Source organism: Leishmania major, chromosome 29 (genome assembly GCF_000002725.2).
Source record: "Leishmania major strain Friedlin complete genome, chromosome 29".
Classification (NCBI taxonomy): domain Eukaryota; phylum Euglenozoa; class Kinetoplastea; order Trypanosomatida; family Trypanosomatidae; genus Leishmania; species Leishmania major.
The window spans coordinates 1030646-1052249 of NC_007270.2; the positions used below are offsets into that span (position 1 = coordinate 1030646).

The window sequence follows — 21604 nt, forward strand, 5'->3', positions numbered from 1 at the left end:
ACCTTCCTCTCACGACGTTTAGCGCCGTATCGCAGCGTTTAGTCCGCCTCGACCGCCAGGAACGGGTTCTGATAAATGGTGTCGAGAGCCTCAGTGACCTCCATCACATCTTCTGGATCCGAAGAAAAGTTCTCTGTGAAGAAGGCGAAAAACGAGTCAGTGCGCGCGCGCTCGGTGCCAGACTTCCACTTGACTGGATGCAGAGAGGTTGTTTCCATGTCCGTGTCAACCTCTCGCGAGATCTCGCCCTCCTCGACAAACATGTTCTGACGGAAGGTAAAGATGATCTTCCGGTAGAGCTTATTCTCGCTGATACGGGTCACCACTTGAAAATCTGTGACAGCGCGAATAATCTTAGGATCAATGGTGCCATTCAGCAGCGCTGCGATCGGTGTCTCAGGAGACGAAAGCACACCGGACCAAAAGTTGGTGACACCCTTGAGAAGCTCACGGCGCTCCATCAGGAGCGGCTCCATCTTGCTGCGGTACTCGAGGCGCAGGGCAGTTGTCTCTTCCTCACACTTGCGATCAATGCTCTCCAAGTCGTCAGTGAACTTTGAGATCGCCTGCGTGGCACATTGCGAAAGCTCCATTGCGGCCAAACGAGAAAGAAGAGGGGGCTCGATATCAGGTCGTTTTCAGCTTTGGGTTAAGTAAGAAGTGAACGGATGGCGGCACCGAAAAGTAATGCGCACGCAAAGTGCGGCAGGAAGCACAAGCAGCATAACCAGTAGACGAAAGCACATGCGATCATCAGTTTCTTTTCTCCGGGTCTCACCTCATCAATCGCAGTCACATATCGAGCCCATAGCTGCCATTCTCGCTGATTTCATCTCGTGAGCTAAATACGCTTTCGACGATAGTCATTTGACCTAGTTTCCAAGACTAATCAACCAAGGGCATCTTTCCTTTTGCTTTGTTTCTGTTAGTGCACTTGAAGACGTTGGAAATGACACTCGAAGGGTAAGAGTTCAAACAAGCTCGAGGAGCAGCTCAGATACGCTTGGCGCACGCAACGCCAACTTTGCAGGCAAGTCGAATGCCATTGTAGAGAAGCGGATAGACAGGAGCTTGATCAGCACCGTTCTGTTCCCCTAGCTCTTGGTGATGCTTCTCCTCATCTCTAAACTTCACAATGTAGTTTTTAACATCCGCCCAGGCCGTCTTCTCGGCCTCGCTCTCTTTGATATCGGAGCACTTGTCCTCGAGCACCTGGAGCTCGCGGAGCTGATCATTATAGTGTTCAAAAATGGTGGCTTCAACAGCCGCATGGCAGCACATCATCGCGCATTTGCCTAGCGCCGCCGTCCCGGCACCCAAGGCAAATGCTCCGAGTTTGAAAAGGGGATCAAGCGAAGTGGTCCGCACACCGTGCCGCTCGGCAAGCTCAGACATCACTCGCTGGTGGACAAGTTCGTCGTCCAGGATTTCTTGCGTGATTGGGAACGCATCGTCCAGTGGCGACATCCACTCAAGCTGGTGCCTCGCAATACGCACAGCGGCCACCTCACCTGCATGATCGACGCGGACAACTTCATCAATCTTCTGTTGCTTTAAAGGGATCGCAAACACCGGCCCGAGGACCGCCAGCGACGGGTGGAAAAGAGATTTCATTGATGATGACTGTGCATTGTTGCTAAAAGAAAAAGACGAGGATAAAATGGCAGAGAGTAGTAATGAGTGAAAGCGGCACCACAGCTGGGGAAAGAAGGAGTGTGACACTGAATAGAGGCGAGTAGCTCTTTCACCGCAGGTCAGAGTCAGCGTGTAACGAGAGGGCGAGCATTTCAAAGCCTTGCTGCCGTGCCGCAGCAAAGCAGTACCTGTGCAGCGCATGGCAACAGCTGCCACTGCCTGTGACACTTTTTCCAAGGAGAACCGCACGGAAGCATCACTTCCAGTAAAGACAGAGGGTCCACACTGTCATCACAAACATCAATCAAAATGTGTGTATTAAGAGAGGTAAGGTCACTCTGCCACCTCACTCGCCTCCCCCCTCTCTTTTGAAGTGAGAAGGTACGCAACGCGAAGGGGAGGCAAGAGCTTCTGCTTCTTGCTGGTCCCCAGTTTCCGCAATCGCAAACAAGGCAGGTGTTAAGCGAATGCACACGGGAGCGGGGAGAGGGGCTAGTAGCGATGGGAACGCAAGTCTGTTCAACGGTGTTCGCAGTCTTTTTCAACGCCACACAAACTGACCTATGTGCCCCCCCCCCTAGTGCTTCATTTGCATGTTCAACTGAGAAGCAAGTGTATCTGTTTCTTCAGAAAAGCTGGAATAAGAGTGGACAAAAGGTGTTACGCGGGTCCAGTTTTTGACGTGGGTAGTGGCAGGTTCTGTCAGCCGCTTTTCCCTTTTCATCAAGAGACTCTTTACCGACGAAGACAGTGGAATACTAGTAAAGAGACCCATACATTGTTGTTGACAAAAGTGGATGGCAACTTTGAAGGTCACGACCAGCCATCTCCGTGGAAAGCCTTTTTGTTTTGAGCGCAGGAAGACGGATGTCACGCCTGTGACTCCAACTGTTGATACCTATTGGCGGCTTCCATTGTGAGACTTTGTAGCTCTGTGCTCTTCTCGTCAGAGTGGTGTTAGTAGTTCCAAGTTCAAGAGCCCTGTGGGGCTTGCCTTGCTGATCAGCATGGCTTTCCTTCACCTCAGCTCATCTGTTCGGCAATTTTCGGTTGAACAGCATGCTCCTCACCAGTGAAAAAAATGCAAAACACAACACTATCATCTACAGTGAAGCAGGCCTGCTGTTTGCTCGTGGTAGCTACGGAGCCTTGTTTTCGGTTCCAAGAAAAATATCTCATCCACACGGCAGTGTGCTCAAAAAAAAAACTGTTATGACATCCTTTCCCCTGTGAATGAGATGTTGGCGCACTTCGACGAAGGCACACCGTCTCACCGGTTGTCTGCGAGTTACACACGCACCCACCCACCCACTCACACACGCACACACACACACACATATGCAGCTGAGCGTGTAAAAAATCTCTACCCCCCGAGTCCTATGCGTATAGAATTGGTAATTCTCTTTGTGTCTCCTTCACACTATCTCTCGTCTGTTCCTGTTGTATTTTGTCTGCCCCGTCCCGCTGCGCACCGTAGCAGATTTTTTTGCCCGCTACTCTCCCCGCAGTCTATTTTTCTCCTCGTGGCAAAATGGCGACCATTATGTCTGAGCACGTTGTGAAGATGGCGAAGGAATTTGTCAACTTTATGAATCAAGCCATCACCCCATTTCACGCTGTGCAAACAGTTGCCAAAATGCTGAAGGACGCCGGGTACACGCAGCTTCATGAAGAAAAGGTTTGGCCAGAACTAACTCCCGGCGGCAAGTACTACTTGATGCGCAATGGCACCAGCATCATTGCGTTTTCAGTCGGAGGAAAATTTGACCCGATGAACGGTGTAAAAATTGTTGGCGCTCACACGGATTCCCCTAATTTTTTGCTGAAGCCGCGCACAAAATCAACCGCCGCTGATTACGAGCGCGTTGCAGTCCAGTGCTACGGTGGCGGTCTGTGGCACTCGTGGTTTGATCGCGATTTGACAGTTGCCGGCCGCGTTATGATTTCGCGAGAACGCTTGGAGCAGAAAATCATTAAGATCGACAAACCAATCATGCGTATCCCAAATCTCGCTATTCATTTGACCTCTGCTAAGGATCGTGAATCGTTTTCGCCCAACAAGGAGTCTCATCTGATCCCTATCATATCGACGCAGATAGCCGCGAGGATTGCGGAGTGTGACGACAAGGATGCATCCAATCCGAATCACTGCGTTTCCTTGATAAAGGCGATCGCGAGCGTTGCTGAATGCAACCCGGATGAAATTGTTGATTTCGATTTGAGCGTGATTGACACTCAACCAGCAGTGATTGGAGGAATTCATGATGAGTTCATCTTCTCGCCGCGCCTCGACAATCTCATCTCGTGCTATTGTGCTGTGAAGGCAATTATCGAGGCTGACGCATTGGAAAATGATACGATGATGCGCATGGTGTGCTTGTTCGATCACGAAGAGTGTGGTTCCAGCTCATCCCAGGGTGCTGCTGGCTCACTGGTTCCTGATGTTATTGAACACATTGTAAGCAACAAAACCCTTCGTGCAACATTGGTCGCCAATTCATTTCTTCTCTCCGTCGATGGCGCACATGGATGTCATCCGAATTACGCCGACAAGCACGAAAATGCTCACCGACCAGCTCTTCACGGAGGACCTGTTATCAAATACAATGCAAACGCCCGTTATGCAACCAACGGATTGACAGCAGCCGTAGTGAAGGATGTGGCAAAGAAGGCTGCCATACCCATCCAAGAGTTTGTGGTGCGAAATGACTCTCCCTGCGGATCCACCATCGGGCCCATTCTGTCTTCTCTGTCCGGTATAAAAACTGCTGATATTGGCAACCCCATGATTAGCATGCACAGTATCCGGGAGATGTGCGGTACTGTCGATGTCTACTACATGACAAAGCTGATTGAATCCTTTTTCATCAATTACCAAAATCCGCATGAGTAGTTGGCCGCAAATGCTACCAAATCGTCGACTTAGTCTTCTTGACTCTCTGACACATTCATCTTTATGTAGTGTTGACAAATTGCTAGGTCCCGGGGTTGAGTTTAGTGAATTATTTCCTCTCTTTGGCGAGAACATACTGGCTGCCTGCGAAGGTGTCAACTTCTGTTTACTTGTGGCAAGGGTCGACAGCTTCCAAAGCGGTAGATACCGTTGGAATGTTGCTACTGCAGCCCTTTTCAGTCGTCTCCCTCTCTTTCTCTTCTGCGATTCGGGCTCGCTTTCAGTTGAGAAAACTGAGGGATTGACGGAAAATGTGTATGCAGTGAAAGGCTTTCCTTTTCACGTTCGGAAAAGCTGTTGAGGAATTTTCCCTGTCTTTTTTTTTTTCTCTTGTCGTTGTTCTTTGGTCGTTTCGGCGAGTTTCCTTTGCTTCTCTCCAAAAAGAAACTTCCAGATTCACGCGTTGAGGATCGGCAGCCACTGTCATGACACTACAGATTCGTATCCAAAGATAACTCAAGTAAGCGTGTCGAGTGCAGTGGAGGGGATCGCTGCACTGTCACCATGTTTTCGAGTCCAAAGGCCTCGATTTTACGCCACAGGGGAGTTTCCAGTATAGTGAGAGGTGCTTCTTTTCTATGGGACAACCTTTTTGTCTGCATGAGGCAACAGCCACTGGTGAACTATAAGTTACAGGCGCAGCATTTCCCTACTCGTCTTGAGCGGTTCGCACGCCGTCGTTCGAGCGTGCTGTTCGTGGCTTACTATTTTGCGCTCGCCTACTTTCTCCACTCGTCTCTATGCTTCTTTGCAACGAAATGCACTTTTGCGAATTTAACAAATGCCCCCACACAATGCTCACATGTAACGACCTCAAACTTAACACTGCCAATCCCACAATCACAGTTCCTAGAAGTTTGACAAGATGGGTCGCTTCAAGCCTCTCGCCGTTAAGAAGAAGTACGCGAAGAAGATGAACCAGAACAAGCCGGTTCCCTACTGGATTCGTCTTCGCACTGGCAACCGCATCAAGTGGAACGAGAAGCGCCGCCATTGGCGCCGCACGAAGCTGAACTACTAAGGTTTACTACCTCCAGGAGCGAATGTACTTTTATTTTTATTAGTTCGTGTCATGTAATTGACTCTATTAAAACCAAGCAAAGCAACCCACTACCAAGGAAGCCCACAAAGCTTTCTTTTCTCGAAGCAGCTTCGCAGCTTTCCCACCTATGGGCGAGCAGTCTCCTTCCCACTGCGGTTCGAATGAAGGAAAACAACGTCTTTAGAGTAGAAAAGGGCAGATGCGGCGCATTGCGTGCTTTTCGCTTATACCCGCCACAGATCGCATTTCGACTGCGTAGAAGTAGTGGAAAAATGCTCTTCACCAAGACGGTCTCTGCTGTTCTGCTCTCAATTCTCGTACCGTTATACTATCCCTTTCACTTTTAAAAAAACTTCGGTGCCTCTGCAGCACTTCTGGTACCCAAGCTTATTCCCCTCGGTAGGGAAGAAACGACAGCTACTTCTCGTTGTCATTTGTACGAAATAGACAACGCATTTGAAACAGGAAATGAGCGCTGCAGCGGACCCTACATCGCGCGTGCAGGTGTCTGTTCGTGTCCGCCCTTTGGGAAAAGGGGATCAGAAAAGTGGTAAAATTGTAGTGCGCGGTGCCGAGGGCGGCAGTGTCGTCGTGGATGACGAGCAAAGGACGAAGCGTGCGTACCACTTCGACCATGTGTTCAGTGGCGACCAGGCGGAGGTGTTCGAGGCTATCGGGCGGCCGATGCTGAGGGAAGCATACAAGGGGTTCAACGTGTGCCTCTTTGCGTACGGGCAGACGGGGAGCGGAAAGACGTACAGCCTGCTCGGGGACCTGGGGTGCGAGGAGCGCGCGGGAGTGGCGCCGCGGTTTGTGCGGTGCCTGTTCGACGAGGCGCAGCGGATGGTGGACGAGGACGCTGACCTGACGATCAAGGTGTCGCTGTCGATGATCGAGGTGTACATGGAGAAGGTACGCGACCTGCTTGCGCCGCGGCAGCGCGGGCAGGAGCCGGAGTCGCTGGAGATCCACGAGGACCCGAGTCGGCGCGTGTACGTGCGTGGCGCGAGCGTGCACCAGGTGCTGAGCGCTGAGCGAATGATGGAGCTGTTGCGGAAGGGCAACGCGAACCGTCAGACGGCGGAGACGAGGATGAACGAGACGAGCTCGCGGTCGCACGCGATCATGCAGATCTCGCTGTCGCAGGAGTTCGCGTGTGTGAAAAAGAAGGACTTGGAGTGCGTTGTGTCGCTGGTGGACCTTGCGGGGAGCGAGCGGCAGACGAAGACAGAGTCGAGCGGGCAGCAGTTTGAGGAGGCAAAGAAGATCAACCACTCACTGCTGATGCTCGGGCGCGCACTGAACTCCTTCAGCGATCGCAAGGGCAGCGACGCCTTCATCTCGCTGCGCGAGTCGAAGCTGACGCGGCTGCTGTCGGAGAGCTTTGGCGGGAACAGCAAGACGTGGATGCTGGCGACGGTGTCGCCAACCGCGTTCAATCTGACGGAGTCCATCTCCACGCTGGACTACGCCACCAACGCGATGGCCATCACAAACAAGGCGAAGGTGAACAAGAGCTCCAAAGACTTGGAGTATAGTGACCTCGTCAGATTGCGTCAGTACCTTGGTGGCTCTGTAGCGCGTGAAAAGTGTTTGGTTGAAAGCTACGAGTCTCAAGTGGCTGAGTTAAGGGCGGATATCGCGGCGCTGAATCGAGAACTGCTGACGCTCAACAATTCACAGATGGAGGTGGAGTTGCAGGAGGCGCTCACGGAGCGCGATGCGCTTGTGTCGGAAATGGTATCGCAGCTTGCTGGCGTTGGTGTAGGGGGAGCACGTGCACCGCTTGTATGCTTTTGTGGCACGTGCAAAACCTCACTGCGCTCTATCCCCCTAGGCTCCTACGAAGTAAACACACTTGTCGTGCCGCTGTACGATTTGGTGGGACCACCACCGTTGCTGCAATGCAACCTTCACGTACTGCTCACAGAGGCCAATGAGGTGATGGTGGTCGTAGAGCTTGTCGAACTGCATCATTTGCCTGACTTTGCCACGGATGGCGTGCGTGTATCGATTTGGTTTGAGGGGCAGGCGAGTAGTCGGGTTGTCACCCCCATTGTCTCTGCAAACGGTGGTAACCCGAAGTTCAACTTTAAGCAGGTCTACATTTTCGGCCCCATGACAGACGAGCTTCGGCGCTTTGTTTCCGCCGATGTTTTATATCTGCAGGTGGAAGGCATCACGAGTGCCGCTGACGACTCGCTGGAGAGAGATGATGCGGAGGTGCGGTGTCTTTCGTAGAAAAATGAACACCTGCTCACTGCCTTGTGTCGGTGTTCTGGGACATTTTAGTGCGGGGCTGCCTGTGTATGTGTACATGCTAGGGGACTCGCGCGCAGCTAATGGACCTCTTAGAGCTTGTAACACCCATTGAACGCGCCTGCTGCACGCCTGTCTGTGAAGTTGTGGAGAGCGCGACTGCCTTGCCTAGCTGAGGGGCCGTTTCTATGCCTTCTTTGGTTAGTTTGCTCCACTTTCTGCTCGCACATTACTCCGAACAGCAGAGACACAGCGGGCTTTTTTGTTGTTGCTGCACCCTTGAGTGAGGCGCAGATCAGTCTCCGTTACTCTTGCTGTCAGTGTCGTGGGTGGCAGTTGAACGGGGCTTTGCTTTCTCGTGCTTGTTCTCGCTTCTCTGTTTGTGCATGTTTGTCCGTTGGCACATTTCACTCGACAACCACACAGTAGCGCCTCTGGACAAGAAGTAGATACAAAAAAATATTCTTTTTTCTTCGGCGTGACCATTCTGCTTTAGTACGCGAGCACAACTCCACTCTAGCAGGCCTGTGTGCAGAAAACGGAAAGCATCAAAGGTGAGGTCAGGCTTCTTTTTCGGCAAGCATGCAGATCTATCTTATCGCTCTCCGTACTACTCTCAAGTAGTGCGTAGGCGCGGCAGTTTGATATACCAGGGGGTGCCATGCTGTGTTTTCCTTGGTTTTTGTTGCGGAAGGTGTGTTGCTCGCTTCTTTCTTTTCTCCCTCAAGCAGCACGCAATTCTCGCTTTGTGCGCACGTCTCTTTGTGAGAGTGTCACACATAGTAATGGAGACCGGCTCGCATAAACGTCATACATATGTGTGGCTCCTCTACGGCTCTCTAGCCTCGGTTAACTGACTCTCTTCGCCTCGTATCTCCTCTCGCTTCTTGGGTCAATGCCGCTGCTCTTCCATACTGATGCACGCCCACCCGCGTCATGCCACAGCTTCCCTCTACTCATCTGAAGGTCCCTAGCCCCCGAAAGCACACCTCCGTCGAGTTTACCGCGGGTGCAGCACGTTTGTTCCCAGTCAGCAACACACCCCAACTGGAACAGGAGAGGTGCCGAGTCCTTTCGTTCTCTCTCGGCTGCTTCCTTGACTTCATTTGTTTTCTTTTTTTTCGCCTGTCCTGTCACTTTCTTCTATGCAGCGTTGACCTTTGGCGTTACTACGCTTGCCTCTTGCTGCCTTCCAGCTCTGCTCCAGTGGCCACAGGGGCATCTCTTTAGCGACTCTTTCTGCTTAGGGGGCTTCTGACACACCAGACTCTGTTATCCAAGAGGACTCCGCCTCACGCTACTGCGTCCCAGCACTCCAGCTTGTCACCACTCACACCAGACAAAAGCTGCCGGTTGAAAACGTAGTCATCGATCACGAAGAGGGAGAGCCACTAACACCATCTTCTCAGCAGCGTTTTAACTGTCCGCCGACCCTGGTGCATGTACACGACTCAAGTGAACCTTTGAGCGCAGGCGTGTAGCACTCCTTCTTCCCCTCCCCGGCGTTTCCGCCTTGCTGCGCTCATTTTTTTCGTGCGTTCTGCACACATGTGTCACGTTTGTTTTTCTGACTTGTAACGGAAGCGAGGAACAGGACAGAGCAGCCCAGACAAGAAACACGCGTGCACCAACACGCACATTGTGACACCACGAGTCTCCGCTTCATCCCACTTTACCCCCCCCCCCCCCCCACACACACACAAGGTGAATTCGATCTATTCAAATCATGTCGGACGATGCAAAGTCCCGCGTGCAGGTCTCTCTCCGCATTCGGCCTGTAAAGAAGGGGGTTCGGCATCGCACTAAGGTTGTAGTGCGCGGTGCCGAGGGCGGCAGTGTCGTCGTGGATGACGAGCAAAGGACGAAGCGTGCGTACCACTTCGACCATGTGTTCAGTGGCGACCAGGCGGAGGTGTTCGAGGCTATCGGGCGGCCGATGCTGAGGGAAGCATACAAGGGGTTCAACGTGTGCCTCTTTGCGTACGGGCAGACGGGGAGCGGAAAGACGTACAGCCTGCTCGGGGACCTGGGGTGCGAGGAGCGCGCGGGAGTGGCGCCGCGGTTTGTGCGGTGCCTGTTCGACGAGGCGCAGCGGATGGTGGACGAGGACGCTGACCTGACGATCAAGGTGTCGCTGTCGATGATCGAGGTGTACATGGAGAAGGTACGCGACCTGCTTGCGCCGCGGCAGCGCGGGCAGGAGCCGGAGTCGCTGGAGATCCACGAGGACCCGAGTCGGCGCGTGTACGTGCGTGGCGCGAGCGTGCACCAGGTGCTGAGCGCTGAGCGAATGATGGAGCTGTTGCGGAAGGGCAACGCGAACCGTCAGACGGCGGAGACGAGGATGAACGAGACGAGCTCGCGGTCGCACGCGATCATGCAGATCTCGCTGTCGCAGGAGTTCGCGTGTGTGAAAAAGAAGGACTTGGAGTGCGTTGTGTCGCTGGTGGACCTTGCGGGGAGCGAGCGGCAGACGAAGACAGAGTCGAGCGGGCAGCAGTTTGAGGAGGCAAAGAAGATCAACCACTCACTGCTGATGCTCGGGCGCGCACTGAACTCCTTCAGCGATCGCAAGGGCAGCGACGCCTTCATCTCGCTGCGCGAGTCGAAGCTGACGCGGCTGCTGTCGGAGAGCTTTGGCGGGAACAGCAAGACGTGGATGCTGGCGACGGTGTCGCCAACCGCGTTCAATCTGACGGAGTCCATCTCCACGCTGGACTACGCCACCAACGCGATGGCCATCACAAACAAGGCGAAGGTGAACAGCATCGTCAAGAGCCTGGAGCTGAAGGAGCTGAAGGCGGTTGTGTCAAGCTTAGAGAAGCAGCTGGAGAGTCTAGCGGCGGCGCGGGATGCAAATGAAGTGGATGTGTCGATACTGCAGGAGGAGCGGGAGGCGCTGCGTCTAGCTGTTCATACCGCCCGCTCGCAAGGCACCGCCGTGCAGCGCCTGCAAAGCACACTGCAGCATATACAGCTCAGCAACATTGCCCTTCGGCGTCGAGTCGAGGCCGCAGAGAAGCGTATTATTTGGTCTCTAGACAATGAAGCCTCATTTCTCTTTTACAAAGGCCGCTGTGCCATTTCACTGCGGGGCGTGCTGTGTGGTGAGAAGCGGGCCTACCGCCTGGCATTACTTGCCGAAAACGGTCAGGCGACATCTACCACGTTGCATGTGCAAGTATTCTCCCTGAGCAACGACCTTACAGTGCGCGAGGATCCAATGGAGCTGGTGGGGCGGAGTATTAAGTTCTGCCTGCGGATAGTCGGTGCTGAGGGCCTTCCGCCGCAGTTCTGCCGACACTCGTTTTGCAAGCTTTCTCTGCTATTTGATCAGGATAACCGCTACTTCACCACGAGCACTGCGGAGGATACGGCAAATCCGCGCTGGGATCTCATAAAGCGGTTTGAGCTGCCACATTTGTCACCGGAGGTGATTGCACACTTTAGCACTCATCATCTGTTTACGTTTGAGGTGTTTGGGTTCAGTACGTAGTCGAGAAAAAGGGGTAAGGGAAACAGCAGAGGTTTTGGCCCACACATGTACCCCGCGCAAGATTCCACCTTCTTACTCTGTTGGCATAATGCGATGATACGATGAGGCACTCTTGCATCACTGTGCGGGCACTTTCTGTGGATGCGCGTGTTGTGTGTGCATGACGGCCTCTGTGCTGCGTTTTCTTCCTCCTCTCCCGCTCATGGCTGGCACCGCTCCTCTTCCGGCATTTTACACGTTTGTTTTGTTTCGTCCTTTCCTGTTTCTTGGCTCTCGTTTTCTTTTCGCCTCGTGTGTGATGTGGTCGTTTATGGGCTGTGGTGTGCCGCTTTGTGGTGTTGCGTTGCGTATGCTGCTCGTCTCCCTCTCTTGCCCCCGCTCGCATGAGATGGCATTTACTCGCTTTTCGTTTACCGCCGCCTTCGCGCTCGTCTCCTCCCCCCTTCCCCCTCCCCCCTCGAAGGATACACTTGCTCCATGTCTGCCTCTTTCTGTCTCCCGTTCTTCCCCCTCATGTGTTTCATCATCGCTCCATACGCCTTTTCTCACTTTTGTCTCTCGCCTGGCCGCCCCCCCCCCTCTCTCTCTCTCTCCCCTCCCTTTTTTTTGTTCACGCGAATGCCGCTTTCCGCAGCTCAGGGTGGTGGCAAACAAACAAAAAGGATTCCTTAGAAGCCAACTGCGCGTGCACTTCTTTTCTGTTGTTTGCCTGCTGTGTGTATGTGTGTATGTGTGTGTGTGTGTGTGTGTGAAAGGGTGGTGGTGGTGGTGGCTGTCTTGAGCCTTGTGAGAGTTCCGAACATCTCTTTTACTTCTCCCTTTTCCATGTATCACGGTTGCTTTCCTCCTTTGCCTTGTTGCTTTGCCACCGTTGCCCATCAGTTTTCCTATTTTTTTTCCAAGATGTTTACGTCTGCCATAGAACATGAATCCAAACGCTGCTCTACCCACCAGGTCTGTCGCAGGCCCCATCCGCGTGGGGCGAAGCAGCGCTAGACACACACGTGCTACAGCAATGCGCCGACGCAGTCATCCCAACACCGCCCCTGTGCGAGACTCTACTCGCCCTCCCAACCCACGCATCGCGGGTCGCCACCCAGTGCATCTCCGCGCGGTCGCGCACTCAGGCGCCCCACACCAGTGGGGCAGTGTGAGGCCCGGGGGTGGGATACGTACGAGTCGCGCTGACACGTCGCCCATCACATGGATGGCACCAGCGCATTCGCCGTCGCAGGTCGCGCCGACGCAACGCCGTATACGACCTGGCCGCCGACATCCGCAGCGGCAAACCGCTCTGGCCTCCCTCCACGTCGTAGGCACTTGGCCCTGCCACCACCAGAGGCGGCTCGGCATCGGCAGGGGGATAGGGAGAGGCTGCTTGGCTTCCCCACGCAGAGTGGGAGGGGGGGGTGCACTGGGTCCTGCGGTACCGCGCACTGAGCTGTCTCCTCGTCGTCCGTGTTCTCTTGCATACGATCAACAACATCTCAGGTGAATCAGTGATTGAGACGCCGATACTAGAACAGAGCGCAAATCACAGAAAAGGGGGATACGTGCCAGCGTCAGCGAGAGCGTGTCAGAGTTCTTCTCCAAGCGTGTCGCCTAAGGGCGACACCTTCTTTCAGTGCGGACTTTATGCTTTCATTCCCCCAATCTCAAAGGAAAGAGAAGAAACAAAAGAAACTGCGGAAAATATTACACCGTCGGCAATGTGGTAGCGAGTGAGCACACAGCCTGTGCGTGTAGACATTAAGGTGCGCTTCTTCAAGTCTCAGACGGTGCGAGTGGCTCCTCGTTTGGCGTTTCGCCCTCCACATTTTCGCCTTCTTTCGCACGATCTCTCATGTCATGAATTTATTGATATCGGAAATGGGCACACACATCGGCTCTTGCCTCCCTCCGTCCCTTCCTGCCCCCTCCCATATACATGCATACAGGACTTCCGTTTTGTGTGCCGCTCTCATTCTCGGTGTCTCCTCCCCGCTCTCTTTCTGTGTAACACGTTGCGCAGTGGACAGCGCCCTGCATTTGCTTCAGCGCACTGAAAAAGAAAACAGAGAGGAGTCTCTCTTTTCCCAGAAATGTTGCAGGCAAGTTAGCAACGCGAAGGAAAACACGACACGAAAACAGACTGCGCCGGGAAGGGAAGGACGACGGCGAAGCCGAAGAGCACAGCTTTCCATCTCTTTTCGTACCCTCTCTCTCGGCGTCTACTTTTTGGGTTCTTCTTTGCCTCACTCGGCTGTGCGTCTGTCTGCGCGTGTGTATGTGCGTGTGGACTTACGGATGTCTTTCCCCCTATCGTTATTGGGATCTTTTTTTTTCCGCTTTCCTGTTCTCTCATCTGGGTCTCCCCTCTTTGCTCTGCGGCTTGTGTTCCTTTACCGCTCTCTCCCTCCGGCCTCTCGGTTGCTTCTCAAACTCTTTCTCCGTCTGTCTTGTGCGTTTTTTTTTTCGTGCTTACTGAACCATTTTCTCGTGCATTCGCTGACGTGTTCGTGAGAGAATGGCACATTGACGAAGATATATATATATATATATATATTACTAGATCATTCGCCTTAGGTGCGCGTACTCACTCAGACACGCCCGATCCACACGCCGGACCCTACCACTGTTGCCCCTTCCCTGGCCTCCTTTTTTTTGTTTGGACGTGTGCACGGCTCTCTGTTCCTCCTCGCAAGCCGCTCTTCTCACTTGAGGAACACCGCTGAAGCTTGGTTTCCTTCCATTCTGTTCTCTCTTGAAGCTCACCGATAGACGCGACAGCAGATGCCTAATAAACGGTTGGCGCTGTGGCTCCTTCAAGGCTGCTAGAGGCAGAAAAGGGACAAGGAGGAAACAAGATTTTTTGTTGTGCGGCGCCTCCGCCTTCTTTCGCGCTTGTCATCTCTGCGCATCTTTGTTTCCCTGGTGTCTTCAGTGTCCGCTGGCTACATCACTGCCAGGGCATCAGGGAGGGAGAGAGAAAAGGAGGAGGTAGGTTCCCTTTCACACGCGCACTAGCTGGCACAGACTCGCCGCACCGATTCACCTGCAAAGATATTCACTGGTTCGCCGATGTCGAGTCTCTCTTTGAACAGGTCATTGGCGTCTTTTTCTCAAAGGATCTCTCTTGGGTGGCGTGTGCAGTGCAGCTCAACTGAGCTGCTCTTTTCTTGCCTTCCTTCTTTTTTTAGCGCGTTGTTTTCTCATCTTGTTACTACGATGCCCGTCTAGTTTCTCGCTTGCTCCCTCGTATTTGTTCCTCTCTCTGCTACGTGTACATTTGCGCGCTCCCTCGTTCTCTCTCTCTCTCTCTCTCTCTTGCAGCTTTTTCACGCTACGTCCTGGGTTACATCTTTTCCTTTTCACCGTCATTTGTTTGATTTGCACCCCGCCGTGCACTTCTCCTTTCCCGCTTTCTCCTCTTATCTCTGTGTTTTCTTGCTGTTGCTGTTCTCCCTTCTCCCTTTCGTGCTGCCATTGTTCCCACGGGTGACCAGCGCCGCTGCTGTTTCGACTGTTTGACGGCATTATGGACGCCGTTGTTGTGTGCCCGTGCTTCTCTCCGTTGCGTCTTCTGATGTTGAATCTCTTTCGCCCGCTTTCCCTCGGGTGTCACTGCCACTCACCTTTTCCTCTTTGCTCATCTCCCTGCGCATATTGCGTTACGTCTCCGCGCCGTTGTGAGGGCGGTGCATATAGTTATATCGATTTATACATGTACGTAGAGTAATTTGCCCTTTCCCCTACTGACAGGAAGATATTTGAGTGTTTGGTATCGTTGGGTCCAGTGCACCCCCCCCCCACTCTGTGTGGGGAAGCCAAGCAGCCTCTCCCTATTCCCCTGCCGATGCCGAGCCGCCTCTGGTGGTGGCAGGGCCAAGTGCCTACGACGTGGGGGGAGGCCAGAGCGGTTTGCCGCTGCGGATGTCGGCGGCCAGGTCGTATACGGCGTTGCGTCGGCGCGACCCGCGACGGCGAATGCGCTGGTGCCATCCATGTGATGGGCGACGTGTCAGCGCGACTCGTACGTATCCCACCCCCGGGCCTCACACTGCCCCACTGGTGTGGGGCGCCTGAGTGCGCGACCGCGCGGAGACGCACTGGGTAGCGACCCGCGATGCGTGGGTTGGGAGGGCGAGTAGAGTCTCGCAGAGGGGCGGTGTTGGGATGACTGCGTCGGCGCATTGCTGTAGCACGTGTGTGTCCAGCGCTGCTTCGCCCCACGCGGATGGGGCCTGCGACAGATCTGGTGGGTAGAGCAGCGTTTGGATTCATGTTCTATGGCAGAAATGGCGGGTGCGTCGAGGAGCTGAATGCCCCTTTTATTTTCTGTTGTCTCCTGTGCCTCCACCTTTTCTCTCCTCTCTCTTCTATCCCCCGCGTGCGTGTGTGTGTCATCCCCTTTTCTACTTCTCTCTGCTTCACCCTCTTTCCACTCCGTACAAGCCACAAGGAGGAAACACAAACGTCTTGCGAATCGCGCGACGCTCGGACTGAAACAACGAAACGCAACGTCTACAGCGGTCGCTGGATGTTGGCAATCACAGGCAACTTTCTCGCTTTCTTTTGTTTCCTTCAGCTGTCTCTATATCTTTCGTTCTTGTTCGTTCTGTCGTTGTTCTTCTCGTTCGCTTCCCTGTCCCCTACCCTCTGGTCTACAGTGATCCTTCATCGCTGCGCGAACACGCATTGCTGCACGCACACGTCCAATCCAAAATACTTTCGCCTGCTTCCATAGCAAAGAGAAAAGACTTTACGGAGGGCCAATCAGAAAGGACTTCTCCGTTCTCCTCCTTGCTTCGTGGCGTTTCTTCCTTCCTGCTCTCCTCGTTCAGCTCAGAGAATCACCGGTCCGTCAGTAGAAGCCCTCGCAACGCAGTAGGCGGCAGCTTCTTTTTGGTCATTTCAGCATTGCCGACCGCGTCGCCATAGAGTCGGCCTCTACTCCCGAGATGCGTCTTTCTACCTCGTCGCATTGTCATAGGCGCGACAAGGAGCGAAACTCGAATAAGACTCACTCCGACCCTAGATGGCGCTGGAACCGACAAACAGCCCCGCCGCTGCTTAGCCCCAGCAACAAGCGATCGTGTGGCCGACTTTTAACGGCCTTTGAGACTCCCTTCTCGCACTTGGAGGATTCGACTCGCTTAGCGGTAGGGAACGCTCCCCCCTCCCGATTCCCCACGACTACAGCGGCCGACGGCACTCACACCGCGTCACACGCCGTTGGTTCCAAGGTTCCGATTCCATCCACACCGTTTGGCCAGTGCTCCATGCTCGCGCACGAAGCGCTCAGCAACCTCCTGGAGATCGGTGCTCATGCGGGCAGGCACCAGCACCCGACCAGGAGCGGCCGAAAAGCGAACGCCAAGTCCAGCCCTCTTTTCCCAACAACTGTAGCGCCAACCCCCACTTCCGCTACATGGACAGATGCAGCGCAAGACGCGGCCTTCCCTTCAACACCGTGTCTCGACATGGTTACTGTACCTAGCGCATCTCCCAAGCCAAAGCGCGCGGAGAGTATCGACGCCGCGACCACGCTTCTTTACGTGCCGCTGACGTTTTCACTTACCTTAATCCCACCTCCCCGGCCGCAGGATGTCGGCAAGCTCGTGGTTGTGTTAGATCTCGACGAGACTCTTGTGTATAGCCGCGACAACACCGTCTATAAGCGTCCTGGTGTGGTACAGCTGCTGAGGACGCTGAAGGGCAAGTGTGAGGTTATTGTGTGGACGGCCGGAACGCGAGAGTACGCACTGGATGTGATTCGCACCATCGACTCGGTTTGCGCCGTGCAGTACTGCGTCTACCGCCACCCCATGTGGTGGACGGGCGACATAGGTTGCACAAAGGACCTTCGTCTGTTAGGCCGCCCCATGGATCGAGTACTCCTCGTAGACAACACCCCCAGCGTGTTCCGTGCAAACCCGCTCAACTCTCTTCTCGTCGAGGACTTTATTGTGCCACACCCGAGAGCGTACAACGCACAGGAGAAGACGCTGTTGGTGTTGGCTGACATCTTCGAGCATGTGTTCCGCCGTTTCACCTCGCCATGCATCGCCGACGTGCTGGCGAGCAAGCGTATCAGCCGGCAAGCCATCCGACTGGAGCGGGGCGAATTTGTGGATCTCAACGTCCTCACCCCTATTTGAAACGTGGATGTGGTGTAAACCATTGCCGTGTGATCGCCATGCTTGCCTTTCATAGCTTCACCGGGGGGAGGGTACAACTGTGCCATCCTCTGTGTCGGGCCTTCCTCCTGGGCTGTGTACCATCTTGTGATGTTTTGCTTGCGCTCTCCGCTCCTTCTCTTTTCTCTCCTTATCACGGCGTGCGTGTATGTGTACGGCTGTGTGCGAGAGCTTGACTGCCTGCTGGGAGGTTGCTGTGTTGCTGCGTGATGTGAGGTCCAATTGGCCTTAAACCCTCGTCCACTGTAGTATCTTCCCGTCTTCAGCGCCGGCTGTGCATTTCTCCTATGCATTCCCTTTCCAGTGGAGGGGTTTCGGGGGTTCACCTCTGCGCACTCTCTCTTTCACTTTTGAGCATGTGCGTGTTTTTTTTCCTCATGTTCCTTGTACTACTGCTACTACTTCCAATTCGATCGTTTTTTTTTGTTGTATTTTGTTTGTTCGCTGTTTGTGTTTTCGCCATTGCCCCCCTCTCCACTTCTCGACGCCCTCACCGACAACACTGCTCTCTCCCTTAGCTCGTCTCTTTTCACTACCTCCGATCTCTGCTGGGGCTTGGTGCGACGACTCTTGTCGCTGAACTAAAGAGAAAAGCCAAAACAAACACCATCTGGCGCATCTGAACCCCTCCCCCTCACTTGCCCGAAGGGCCTTGTTTTTGTCGTACCATTGCTTCACTTACAATGCCCTAACGTGGTGCTGCTCGCGTTTTTTTTGCTTTCCTTCCGTCCGTTCTGTCTCTTCCTTCCCCTTTTTTACAGCCCGCTCCCCCCACCCTCCACATAAGCTTTGCCTCTTTTCTTTTCCCTTCGATTCCTCGTTTGGATGGGTGCACCGTACCGAGAGCAGAACTGATGTCCATCTCCTTTTCCTTCCCCCTCTCTTTGTTGTCTTGTTATAGTCTTGTGTCTTTCACCGTTGCCTACAGCTCCTTGATGTGCGTGTGTTTTCTGTCTGCTGGGTGCTGACAGTCACTCCCTTGATGGCGGTACAGTGAAAGCAAACGATAAAGAGGGAGATCCGCGGTTGACGCGAACGCAGAAGAGGGGAAACAACGTTTATGCGTGTGTGTGTGTGTGTGTGGGCTTTCACTTTTGTGTAGAACACAAACATGACCAACGCACATAGACACAGAAGTAAACCACGAGACCGTCTTCTCTTCCCTTCTTCCTCTTCGTCTTTGCGCTCCACCCGTACCTCATCTGTTCTTTCGCCTTCTCCACATCCTCCACGGCACTCACGTCGCGTGCCAGATCCCCCTGGTGTTTTTGTTTCTGCGTTGAGGAATCGCGCGTAAAGGAGGAGGTGGAGGTGCTGGGTGCCATCCTTGGTGTGCATTGCGCCTTCTCCGTTGCACAGCACACACAGCATCCGCAGAAATTCTGGACAACAACAAAAAAAAACGAAGAAACTCACCCAAAAGCGTTATGGTTCTTTCTCTTTCTTATCTCTCTGGCTTCGCTTGCGGTTCCATCTTTTTTCATCCCGTCCTGGTTACTCTCTGCTCCCTCTTCTTCGAGGGCGCTTTGACGCCTCAATTACGGAGGGGGGGGAGGGGAGGGACAAACCCCTCCATGCGCGGTACCGCAGGGCCAGTGCACCCCCCCCCCTCCCACTCTGCGTGGGGAAGCCAAGCAGCCTCTCCCTATCCCCCTGCCGATGCCGAGCCGTCTCTGGTGGTGGCAGGGCCGAGTGCCTACGACGTGGAGGGAGGCCAGAGCGGTTTGCCGCTGCGGATGTCGGCGGCCAGGTCGTATACGGCGTTGCGTCGGCGCGACCCGCGACGGCGAATGCGCTGGTGCCATCCATGTGATGGGCGACGTGTCAGCGCGACTCGTACGTATCCCACCCCCGGGCCTCACACTGCCCCACTGGTGTGGGGCGCCTGAGTGCGCGACCGCGCGGGGATGCACTGGGTGGCGACCCGCGATGCGTGGGTTGGGAGGGCGAGTAGAGTCTCGCACAGGGGCGGTGTTGGGATGACTGCGTCGGCGCATTGCTGTAGCACGTGTGTGTCTAGCGCTGCTTCGCCCCACGCGGATGGGGCCTGTGACAGACCTGGCGGGTAGAGCGGAGTTTGGATTCATGCTTTACGGCAGAGAATGACGGATACGGTGAGAACCCAGCAAGAAAAGCCTTTTTTTTGCATCTCTTCTAATGTTGCTGTGCGTTCTGCAGGTCTCTCTGGCTCCATCTGCTGAAAGGCACTTCCCACTCCTGCTCCCCACGCCCAACGTGGGCTTCCGAGCAGTTGTGCTGCCGAACGCGACTTTGCGTGCGCATCAAAGCTCATCCCACCACCTGTTTCTCTTCTGCCTGCAACCGCAGGCCGCCTCTTTTCACGTTCCACATTCAGCCGCATACAATGGCACAATACAAGCCGATGAAATCAACTGTTGTCGCAACACCCTACCTCTTCCACGGCGTGGCAGAGCAGTATCTGCGCATACCATGTGCGGCGTTCTTGTGGTACGCCTTTCTGTCTGGCGCCCTCGCGCCGTTTCTGCGCACCGCGGACGAGGCGGCCGTGGCGTCGTGCCACTTTATTGCGTGGCGCCTCCTTAGATGGGCTCATGCGTACCTGTGCGCGAATGGAGTGTTTATCGTGACGTTGTTCCTCGTATGGAACATCCGGTGCCTCATTGCCCCGGGGCCTAGGCAGCTGTCTTTGGCGGACGACTACGAGGAGGGAAACCCGGCAAAGGTGGACAAAATGGCCGCCTTCGAGTACGACACCCCAGCTGACACGTACGAGCGGGTGAAAATGTTCTGCTTCATGGCCACCGGTGTGGCCTTTGTGCGCATCTTTACTGCGACAACAAGTATCTTCCTAGGCCTCTTCACTGCTAGTGTCGCAGGCTACCTCGACCGCTACACGCATCCATGGTGGTTTGGCTTCTGGTCCCGGGTGACGGCTTTTATCTCTATTGTGGCCTTCTCCGTGCTCGGTGTGTATAACGTTCAGCAGTACGGCCAGTTTGCCACCAGATCTGAGTGCAAGATCCTCATCGCAAACCACAGTTGCGTTATCGAGGTGATTTGGGTCTACATCATGGGCGGCTTCCCATCCTTTGTCTCGCGCAAGGAGAACCTCTCCTTTTTCTTCTTCGGCAACGTTGTCCGCGGGAGCTCGAGCATCTTAGTCGACCGAGATGCAGCGAGGTCACGAGAGCAGGCCATGGCGACAATCCTGCGACGCGCCGCCGACCCTACAGCGCCACAGCTGATGATCTTCCCTGAGGGGACGACAGGGAATCAGCAAGCCCTCTTCATGTTCAAGAAGGGTGTGTTCGAGGCTGCAGTGCCGGTGCAGATGGTGTGCATTGCCTTCCCCTACAAGCACTTCAATCCTGCCTGGACGGGGCGCGGCGTCGGTGGCAATGGCCTGTGGGATATTTTGCTTCGGCTTAGCTGCCAGTTTGTGAACTACGCTGAGGTGCGCCTTCTTCCTGTTTATCACCCGACCGAGGAGGAGAAGAGGGACCCGAAGTTGTACGCCAGCCACTGCCAGAGAATGATGGCAACTGTGCTGCGAGAGAATATCAGCCACGCCTCGTTCAGCGACTACAAGGAGGCATTCCGCCGTTTCGCGGAGCTCAAGAAGAATCGATGAGAGCGAAGCAAGAAAGAGGGTGCGATGCGGGGGTACTGAGGGTGAGCACAGAGTGATCTTTTGGGCACTCCTCCTCTCGCATATACCCACACTCACGCAGATACGAAGCTTCTCTGCGTGTGGGGGTGAGTGGGAGGGGGGGATGTGCGCTCGTTGTGTTTGAGATACTTTGCGCATGTCGTGGCGACAGCGAGCCCTCTCGTTCTCGCTCGCCTTTCTCTGCCTTCTTCAGCAGGGTGCCAATGCCCCCGGCCTCCATCTCATTGTCCGGCTGCCGCAGCTCTGCTGTGGCGTACTGGCCGCCGACACTCTTCATGGGATGGGCATACCAAGAGGCGCTACTTCCGTCGTTCCTAGCGTTGCTGCACCATTTCCTCGCATGCTCTCCTTATGTGTGTGCACGTGGGCACTCAATAGACGTCTGCGT

General features: G+C 54.4%; 8 protein-coding genes across 8 annotated transcripts; 6 read left to right on the forward strand and 2 right to left on the reverse strand.

Annotated features, from left to right (window-relative positions):
- Positions 1-38: 38 nt before the first annotated feature.
- On the reverse strand, positions 39-593 carry LMJF_29_2340 (conserved hypothetical protein; the record flags this gene model as incomplete). Its single annotated transcript, XM_003722269.1, has 1 exon — positions 39-593. One exon carries the CDS (start codon positions 591-593, stop codon positions 39-41), a length of 555 nt encoding a protein of 184 aa, XP_003722317.1.
- A 400-nt stretch (positions 594-993) lies between these two features.
- LMJF_29_2350 (conserved hypothetical protein) lies at positions 994-1836 on the reverse strand (the record flags this gene model as incomplete). The annotated part of the gene is made up of 1 exon (XM_003722270.1): positions 994-1836. One exon carries the CDS (start codon positions 1834-1836, stop codon positions 994-996), a length of 843 nt encoding a protein of 280 aa, XP_003722318.1.
- A 1330-nt stretch (positions 1837-3166) lies between these two features.
- Positions 3167-4528, forward strand: LMJF_29_2360 (aspartyl putative aminopeptidase; the record flags this gene model as incomplete). The annotated part of the gene is made up of 1 exon (XM_003722271.1): positions 3167-4528. The coding sequence occupies one exon, from the start codon at positions 3167-3169 to the stop codon at positions 4526-4528; it is 1362 nt and encodes a 453-aa protein (XP_003722319.1).
- A 925-nt stretch (positions 4529-5453) lies between these two features.
- On the forward strand, positions 5454-5609 carry LMJF_29_2370 (putative 60S ribosomal protein L39; the record flags this gene model as incomplete). The annotated part of the gene is made up of 1 exon (XM_003722272.1): positions 5454-5609. The coding sequence occupies one exon, from the start codon at positions 5454-5456 to the stop codon at positions 5607-5609; it is 156 nt and encodes a 51-aa protein (XP_003722320.1).
- Positions 5610-6098: 489 nt separating this feature from the next.
- LMJF_29_2380 (putative kinesin) lies at positions 6099-7871 on the forward strand (the record flags this gene model as incomplete). Its single annotated transcript, XM_003722273.1, has 1 exon — positions 6099-7871. The coding sequence occupies one exon, from the start codon at positions 6099-6101 to the stop codon at positions 7869-7871; it is 1773 nt and encodes a 590-aa protein (XP_003722321.1).
- A 1744-nt stretch (positions 7872-9615) lies between these two features.
- On the forward strand, positions 9616-11385 carry LMJF_29_2390 (putative kinesin; the record flags this gene model as incomplete). Its single annotated transcript, XM_003722274.1, has 1 exon — positions 9616-11385. The coding sequence occupies one exon, from the start codon at positions 9616-9618 to the stop codon at positions 11383-11385; it is 1770 nt and encodes a 589-aa protein (XP_003722322.1).
- Positions 11386-16847: 5462 nt separating this feature from the next.
- On the forward strand, positions 16848-17525 carry LMJF_29_2400 (conserved hypothetical protein; the record flags this gene model as incomplete). The annotated part of the gene is made up of 1 exon (XM_003722275.1): positions 16848-17525. The coding sequence occupies one exon, from the start codon at positions 16848-16850 to the stop codon at positions 17523-17525; it is 678 nt and encodes a 225-aa protein (XP_003722323.1).
- A 2404-nt stretch (positions 17526-19929) lies between these two features.
- LMJF_29_2410 (conserved hypothetical protein) lies at positions 19930-21177 on the forward strand (the record flags this gene model as incomplete). Its single annotated transcript, XM_003722276.1, has 1 exon — positions 19930-21177. One exon carries the CDS (start codon positions 19930-19932, stop codon positions 21175-21177), a length of 1248 nt encoding a protein of 415 aa, XP_003722324.1.
- Positions 21178-21604: the final 427 nt, after the last annotated feature.